The sequence below is a fragment of the Urocitellus parryii genome, chromosome 13, assembly GCF_045843805.1.
Source record: "Urocitellus parryii isolate mUroPar1 chromosome 13, mUroPar1.hap1, whole genome shotgun sequence".
NCBI lineage: Eukaryota > Metazoa > Chordata > Mammalia > Rodentia > Sciuridae > Urocitellus > Urocitellus parryii.
In genome coordinates, this window is record NC_135543.1 from 20,295,802 (window position 1) to 20,305,079 (window position 9,278).

The window sequence follows — 9,278 nt, forward strand, 5'->3', positions numbered from 1 at the left end:
TCGGGCTCCGCCCCCAGCTCCTCCGGGCCGCTGGGGCCAACCGCAGCGCAGCTTCCGGCTTCCGCCCGGTCGCCAAGGAAACCGCGGGCCGACTGCGGCCAGCCGCTGGGGTCCTAGCGCCGTCTGGGTCGTGGCCGACCAGCGTGCTGCCCGGAGTGAGCGCGGCCCACGTGCTGGACTTTGCCGCATCCCAGTCAAGGCCGGAAGTGAGGGCGTGACATTCCGAAAGGCCCTTTTTTTTTTTTCCCCCTTGAGGACTTTGGTGGTAGACATACTGCACAAATTTTAGTTTTTTATCTTTGCTCACCTGATCACTTGTTCACAAAATGGCCAGTCCCTGAACCTGAGGGATTCGTGATGATGGGGATGAGGAAAGGATGTCAATTATAGTAAAAACAAGGGGGTTATGTAAGTTTAGCAAGTATTGTAAGTTGCATTGGGTTTATTTTACTTAGAGACCGGAATATACTGGATTCCTGAATTTTTGACATCAAAACTGGATAGGACTCTGATACATGGGTTTTGGAGTCAGATAAAAATCTCTCATCTGCGTCTTGCTCACTGTGGGACTTTGGGCAGGTTAAGCAACAGCTCTTGAGTCTCAGTTGCTCCCCAATTAAAAAAGAAAATGGTTGAATAACAAAGTAGTTTAATATTCCAATGTATCTAAAGCACCTGAAACAGAAGGCAGGTTCAAGATTAGTTCTTTGCCTCCTATTAGGATGTCATGTGTGCCTCTGTGTTGGTAATTTTTTCCATGTATTTCTTACAAAAGAGGAAAAACTAAACCAATCTCCCTCCTTCCCACCCTCCCTCCCCCTCCACCCCCCTCCTTGCTTTCTCGACCTTGACTAAAAACAGGATGATTGTGGAGAGATGGAATGTTGCAGGTCAAGAGCCAAAATTCTCTTGGACTACTGTAGGCCCTGTAACCATTTACTTTTAACCTTTGTATCTGACCTAACATTCTCATCAAAATTAATTGTTAATTGTCACAGACCACCAGCCTCCACTGAATGCTTTAATATTTGGAGACTATAGGAGAGATTTTTCAAGCTTTGCTGTTGTCCATTTCACGAATGTATTTATCAATTGTATTGATTTATGACTTTATTTATGTAACCTCTTTCATTTCATGTCGTTAAGGGTAACTTGGATCCATGTTCCCAGGCTTTGGTTACTCATATTTGATTAAGAAGCTATTTTCTTATTTCCTTTAAAGCTAAAGCTTTCTGTTTTGGTTTTGCTTTCCTCTCTTCATATTGGGAATTAAACCTAGGACCTCATGCATACTAGGTAAAGAAGAATTCTTATTTCATGTCAACAATTTTAATATATACATATAAATTTATGTGTGTACATGTATACCCACATGTGTATATTTGTGCTAATATAGGTATATACATATTTTAACATTCTGTTTTTCACATGATTCTGTTTCTTATTAAACAAAATGCAAGAACCTTGAGAAGTCCTACAAAGGCCATGTTTGATGCATCCATAAAGAAGGAATAGAAAGAGAGCTGGAGCTCAGTGGTTTGGTGACCCAGTCTTTCTCTTTCTTAGACATCTGTAGCAGTTCCCTAAAAGTCTGCATAGGATCTAAATCACCTGTTAAGAGATAGCCCTGCATTCTTTGTGAATACTGTTTGATAAGTCCAAATAAAGCGCTTTAGAATCAAGTGCCTCTTGGGCTATAAATCAAGGGTCCTGTTACTTCTAAAAAAGGGCTTTTTTTTTTTTTTTTTTTTTTTTAATTCTTCCAGATTGAGGATGATGCAAACCACTGCAGTATCCTGGCAGATGAAAACAGCAGTCCCTTTAGAAGAGACCTAGGCCAACACTGAAAAACCACACAGGTATTCAGTTGCCCTTATTTCCTGATCAGTTTTGAAAATTGGAATTTCATATAGTGGATGGTAGACAGGTGGACCCTGGGAAACTGCTGGAGAATAAGCAGTGCTAGCTATATGAATAAATAACCTAGGCAGTCACATGAGGCCCCACTTAGAAGAGTCCCACACTTGGTTTAAGGTTCTGCTGTTGTCTTGAAATGTTTAAGCAAGAGACCCTTCATTTTTAATCTGCATGGAGCCCCATGAATTATTCAGCCAGTGCTGGGAACAAGGAAGGGAAGCTGCATAGACAATGTCACTTATAAAATACCTGTATATCAGGCATGGAGCTTAGAGCTTGAACAGGTCATTGCTTTCAATATAAGAGCTCTGGAGGGTAGATATCATTGTTCTCATTTTACTAAAGATGAAACAGATTAGGAGAAATGAAGGTGCTTGCTTGAGTTTATGAATTCAGTAATGGGTCCACTTTTCAGAGTTCTCCACAAGGAAGAATTACTTAATGATATTTCTCCATAGAAGAAATCAGCTCCCTCTGGCTGTTTTCTTTGGTGCTTCAAATAGCAGATGACTTGTACTGGGGAGAATAAACATCCCTCAAGTATATTAGGTTGCATAAAAATAAAAGTTATGTGTTGCTTTATTGAGTATTTTAGGAAAAGAATTGTTTTCTTAATTCTGTAAATCTCTCCCCATGGTTTTAACTAATAGGCTAAAATTCAGGATGGTTTCAGGAAATAAATATCTTGAACTTGGATCATAATTGTGTATTTAAGAGCCAAATGAGAAAAACACTTGTGAGGCAGAATAAATATTGTTAATTAAATAAAATTACGGTTGAAACAATATTCATGGGGAACCTAGGGCTGCAGAGCATGGCTAGTATGAAGACACTGAGGACATCCAAGTGTGGTCACATACACCTATAGTCCTGGCTACATGGGAAGCTGAGACAGGAGGATCCCTTGAACCCAGAAATTTGAGACCAACCTGGGCAACATAGCAAGACCTTCTTCTCTTAAAAAGAGAAGAAGAAGCAGCTAGGGATAGTTCAGAGCATTAGAGGTCAAGACATTATGAACATTAAGGACATTAAAAGGGATAAGAATGACCACTTGGGGCCGTGGTTGTGGCTCAAGCGGTAGCGCGCTCGCCTGGCATGCACATGGCGCTGGGTTTGATCCTCAGCACTACATAAAAAAATAAAATAAAAAATAAAGATATTGTGTCCAAAAGCTAAAAAATAAATATATATTAAAAAATTTAAAAAAAAAAAAAGAATGACCACTCATTTCAGTAAAGAATGTGAACAGTGACTGCTTCTCTCCTCCCTAGCCAAATTGGCCACATATAATTGAGAGGACCAATCCTAGACAATAGTCAAAGGCTTTAACTTGAAGAATATGAGGGGAACAGGGCTGGGGATATAGTTCATTTGTAGTGCTTGCCTAGCATGCAAGAGGACCTGGATTGTATCCCTAGTACCACCAGGAAAAAAAAAAAAAAAGAAGGGAACTTGAGTGAGTGTCTGTATTTATTTCTCATAGAAAGGGATTGGTTTTGTAGGGTCTTTGGCTTATTGCAGTAGCTCTCAACAGAGAATGATTTTTTACCTTAAAGAATTTTAGCAGTGTCTGGAGACATTTTGGGTGGTCACATTTGGTGTTTGGAGCTCTGCGCTACTGTCATCCAATGGAAGAGGCCAGGATGTTGCTGAACATCCTGCAAGGGATTGGATATACCCCCACAACAAAGAATTATTCAGCCCAAAATGTTAGTTGGTCCAAGGTTGGTATCCTAGTAGTGTCTATACCACCTTGCTCCCAACTACCCTCTTCACATCAGACTTTCCAGTTGTAATGAATAATTGGCCTTCAGTTAGTTTTTAATTATAAATTGGAGTTTCTTTTAAGTTTTATTGTGTTATAAATAAGACATTTTAGAAAATGGAGGGCAAAAAGGTAAAAACAAGTATTTAGTTTCTTTAACTATGGGAATTTACATTCTTTGTCTAAAAAACAGGTATTTTGACTTGCAAAGATATTTAAGAAAAATATTAGCTCTTTTATGGAGCTTGTGAGTTGCCCCTAGGGTGAAAGCCTAATGACTCAGAACTAATTTAAAAGGCTAAGAAGCCCAAACCAGAAAACACAGAAAGGCTTTGGATGATTGGAAGCAAACTATAATTACGCTACACAGGCTGATGTACAAGGTTCATGTCGTGGAGCATTTACTTAATAACTTTCATCCAAAGGTCTCAAATCCTTGGCATAAACACTTCAATTGTCATAAAGAAAATCTCTCTTTTTGCTATCACATTGCAACTTCAAGCTTTTTCTGTGTAACCTGAAAGCATTTGTCATGAACCATTTTAGGGCTAAGTTTTTTTTTTTTTTTTTTTTTAAATATTTATTTTTTAGTTCTCGGCGGACACAACATCTTTGTTGGTATGTGGTGCTGAGGATCGAACCCGGGCCGCACGCATGCCAGGCGAGCGCGCTACCGCTTGAGCCACATCCCCAGCCCAGGGCTAAGTTTTTCTAACAGTCAGCTTCTCCTTGCTTTGACCTTTCATTGTGGTTCTGTTAAGTCTGATGAAAACCTGCATAGTCATTTTGGTAATGACATTTTTAATGTTGCTTGCCAAAATATGCTACACTGGCCCAGTCTTGTCATTTTGGATGGAAAGAGGTGAGGACCAATGTGATCACAATGTAAATCATTTGGTTCTAGTGTATAAATACAAATCTGCAAGGCTTTTCTATATGACTTGATGTCATATAGAAATTATAAGCAGATTGACATAGAACAGGTATACTGTGTTAAATTTTAGACATTTAATTTAATGTTACATTTCTTTTTAAAAGAGTCTCTTTTCTGATTACAAAAGTAACACAATTATTATGACGCATTTGGAAAATGTAGAAAGGAGCTAAGAAGAAAATGAACATAGACTGTAATAACCCGTAACCTTGGTGCTCAAAGATAACCATACTTCATAGTCCTTCCATAAAACACAACTTAAAATGAAACTTTTGTTTTATTTCACCAGTGAGTTTGTGTATCTATTTCTTCACCAAACCATGAAAACCATTGTAGATGTGTTGCTTAAATAAATAACACAGAAAGAATTTTGTCCACTTACTTGTTTTTTTTAATATTAGTTTGAAGAAAATGAATAAAGATATTCTCACTACCATCTTGGAAATGTTAATTAATTTCAATTTAATCAATAATCTTTTTCATTTTCCTGGTTTGAGACGAATATAAAAACTTTATAAAGGAAAATAATCCATATGTATAGGACTTATTTCCTAACATTGATTCAAAAGTTTCAATCCTAAAAGTGTTTCTTATGCCTCTGCTTTTTAAAAAAAAAAAAAAAGGTCTTTTTTCTGATCTATTGTTTAAGAAATTAAGACAAACAAAGTATAACTATCCTAGTGACTCATGATGCTAAGGCAGGAGGCTCACAAGTTCCAGGCCAGCCTCAGCAAGTTTGAGACCAGCCTGGGCAACTTAGTAAAAGCCTGTCTCAAAATTAAAAATTAAAAAGGGCTCAGATATAATTCAGTGGCTCCATGTTCAATCCCCAGTACCAAAAAAAAAAAAAGTATAAGTATAAAGTCAAAATCCTCATAATTCCCACTGTACCCTGTAGTGACCACAGTTAACAAAATTTGATAAATTTGTATTTTAAATATTATTTATAATACTTAAGATAGGTAGATTCAATGATAACCATTTCTAATCTGCACAGATGGTATAACGCCATATGTATTATTCATATTAGGCTTTTCCACTTACAACATCTTGAACATCACCTTTTTTCAGTGCAAACAACAATAAAAAAATTAACTGCATAGCCAATGATCTTCTTTCTCTGCATTTGGTCCATACCAACTCTATACTTAATCCATTGTTCTTGGCTGTGTCACCTCATGGCAGATGACAATGCTGAGAAAGCATGTGACAGCCAACAACCACACAGCCAGATAAGAAGTAAGAGAAGCTTAAGGGTCTGGCTTAGATTTTTCAAAAACTCTCTTGAGAACTAACTGTAGTCCTATGAGGAATATCTCAGTTTCTTCTAAGGCACACTCCCACTGACTTAGCAGCCTTTTATAAGGTCCCACCTCCTAAATGTCCACACCATTGCCCAATACCACCTCCCCAGGGACTAAACTTCCAGCAAATGAAACTTGGAGGGATTTGTCACACTTAAACTATACCCAAACCTTTCTGTTCTGGGGACATGCATTAGTCTGTAGTCAGCAAGCTGAAGACCCGGAGAGTTGATGGTAATTCTAGTCTAAATTGATGGTAATTCTAGGCCTGAGAAACAGGATAGCTAATGTGTAGGTTTCAGTTCAAGTCAAAAAACACAGGAGAACAAAGACAATCACAAAGAGAGCACAGAGTCCCCCTTAACTCCCATCCTCAGCCCTTTTGTTGTATTTAGATCTTCAGTGGATTGGATCATGCTGACCCATTCTGGGGAAGGCAGTCTGCTTTATCAGTCTACTGATGGAGAGGCTAACCTCATCTAGAAACACCCTCAAACATATAACCAGAATAAAGCTCATCCAGATATATGGGTTTCCCATGACCTTGTCCAGCTGACAAATGAATAACCATCACAAGACCATTTCCTGTCTCTAGACCATTCTATAATTTCACACAATTGGCCTGTTCTCTTTTTCAAATTCTCTATTAAAGGTCAACACCTCCAGCTGACCTTTCCAAATAGTAATCTCTCAGATACCTCCCCCAGAGTTAAACACATTTTCTCATGTCTTACTGAGTTTCATTTATGACACTTATCCTAATGTCTGATTACAGGTGTGTGCCACCATGCCTGGCTTGTTTATTTGTTTTTATTTTGTTTTTCCCTCTCTCTCTGTTTTTCTCCCTCTCTTTGAGCTCTTTGCAGTTTATTAGAATCCACCAAAAACATGTAGAGTAAGTAAGCTATTCAACATCATTTCACATGCTGAGAAAGAAACTTTTAATGATTCATGTAGAAACTCTTTCAACATCAGTAAAAGAGTTGGACACCTGCATAATGTTAGATTTTTTAAAAGGCCTATAGATGGGGCTGGGGCTGGGGCTCAGCGGCAGAGTGCTTGCTTAGCATGTGTGAGGCACTGGGTTCAATTCTCAACACCACATAAAAACAAACAAATAAAAGAAAGGCCTATAGACAAATCTTCCATGCTGAAGAATTCCAGAAAATATGTATAACTAAGTCCTGCTCCAGAGAGTGGAGCTTAATCTACTGCTATTACTGGTGAGCTAGACATATTGACTTGCTCCCAAAGTATAAGGTGCAGAAAGAGAGGAATAACAAAACCTGCAGAGACCATCTTTATTTAATGATCAAATGGATATCACCTACCCTACTCTCAGAAGAGCTCAGCATCACTTCTGTGGAATCCTTGCTGAAAATGTATAACTTCAATCAAATCACAATAAAACTTCTGACAAATCCCAACTGAAATAATTCACCAATATTCATCAAAACAGTCAGAATCCTTTAAAAAAAAAAAAAAGGCTGAGGAACTACATAGGTTGATGGAGGAAAAGGAGACATAACTAAACGCAACACGGCGCTCTAGATTGGGTCTGGAACAAAAAGAGGACATTAATGGAAAAACTGGTGAAATGTGAATAAAATCTGAAAAGAACATCAATGTTAGTTTCTTAGTTTTGAACTATGTATTATGGACATGCAAGATGTTAGCCAAAAAGGAATCTGGTGAGAAGTTTGTGTGAACTTAATTATCTTTGTAATTTTTCTATAAATGTTATTTTTTTCCAATATAAAAGTTTATGAAGCCAACTGTGGTGATGCATGCCTGTAATCCTAGTGGCTTGGGAGGTTGAGGGAGGAGGGTCCCAAGTTCAAGGCTAGCCACAGCAACTTAGTGAGGCCCTAAGAAACTGAGTGAAGGGGCTGGGGATGTGGCTCAATCGGTAGCGCGCCCGCCTGGCATGCATGTGGCCTGGGTTGGATCCTCAGTACCACATACAAACAAAGATGTTGTGCCCGCCGAAAACTTAAAAAAAAAAAAAAAAAAAAACAACAACTCTCTCTCACACACTCTCTCTCTTTAAAAAGGGCTGGGGAATATAGCCCAGTGGTTAAGTGCCTCTGGGTTCAATCCCTGGCACCAAAAACAGCAAAATAAGCTAATGGGCTGAGGGTGTAGCTCAGTAGAAGGGTGCTTGCTTGCATAGCATGCACAAGGCCCTGAGTTTAATCCCCCAGCACTGCAAAAAAAGAAGAAAAGGAAAAACAAAAATCCAAAACCAAATCTTACAAAAAAAAAAAAAAAGGAAGAAGAAGAAGAAGCCAATCACAAACCAAAATCTAAATGAGCTACAGTATATGTGTTTTTTAATCTTTACAAATAAAAGACGTAAAAGGTGAAATCACAAAGTCCTCTAGAGAGTAACCTCTCATGTTGCTGCTGGCATTTTAAATTTTAAAATATTCTACATCAAAACTATTCTTTTTCATTTTTTACCAAATTTTAAAAATCTTTAAAAGATGCTATCATTAGCTCCTCCAGCACCTAGGGCTGCGATGACTTCTGCACTGACCCAGGGACTGGAGCGAATCCCAGACCAGCTCGGCTACCTGGTGCTGAGTGAAGGTGCAGTGCTGGCGTCATCTGGGGATCTTGAGAATGATGAGCAGGCAGCCAGCGCCATCTCTGAGCTCGTCAGTACAGCCTGTGGGTTCCGCCTGCATCATGGCATGAGTGTCCCCTTCAAGCGCCTGTCAGTGGTCTTTGGAGAACACACACTGCTGGTGACTGTGTCAGGACAGAGAGTGTTTGTGGTGAAGAGGCAGAACCGAGGCCGGGAGCCCATTGATGTCTGAGTTTGCCAGAGAGCCAGGGATGGAGAAATGGACTGGATCCTTTGGCTTCTGTGATGAGACACATGTGTCCTCCACTTCTTGCTTAGCTTGCTGGATCTAGGGTCTTCTGCTTACCCCCCCTTTCCACCCACCACCTGAAGAACAGAGGTTTTCGTACTTTATGCTGTGTTAAGGAGAATTTGGGCAAGTGTTTTTTTCTTTTCCCTTCTAATAAACATGAGTCTGATGTTCCTAGAAAAAAAAAAAAAAAAAGATGCTATCATTGCAGTCAGTGCCCACTGAATGTTTATAGTTGAAGGATTCTTTTTAATATACTGGAGCTAAAACAGAACTAATTGCTGTTGAAGTCAATCATTAAGAGTTTCTACATGAACTGATTCTCATTTGACCATAAGCTTAACTTTTTTTTTTTTCATTTACTTAAAACCCGAAAGATTATTAAGAAATGAATGGTACTTAAAGTGAGAATTGCAGAATTTCCTGTCCACCCAAGGTGTTAGAAATCAAAAGATACAATAGATTTTTCTGCCAGT

General features: G+C 38.8%; 1 protein-coding gene across 1 annotated transcript; it reads left to right on the forward strand.

Annotated features, from left to right (window-relative positions):
* Positions 1-8,426: 8,426 nt before the first annotated feature.
* Positions 8,427-8,975, forward strand: LOC144250004 (ragulator complex protein LAMTOR4). Its single transcript, XM_077792364.1, has one exon. It carries the CDS (start codon positions 8,446-8,448, stop codon positions 8,743-8,745), a length of 300 nt encoding a protein of 99 aa, XP_077648490.1. The 5' UTR covers positions 8,427-8,445; the 3' UTR covers positions 8,746-8,975.
* Positions 8,976-9,278: the final 303 nt, after the last annotated feature.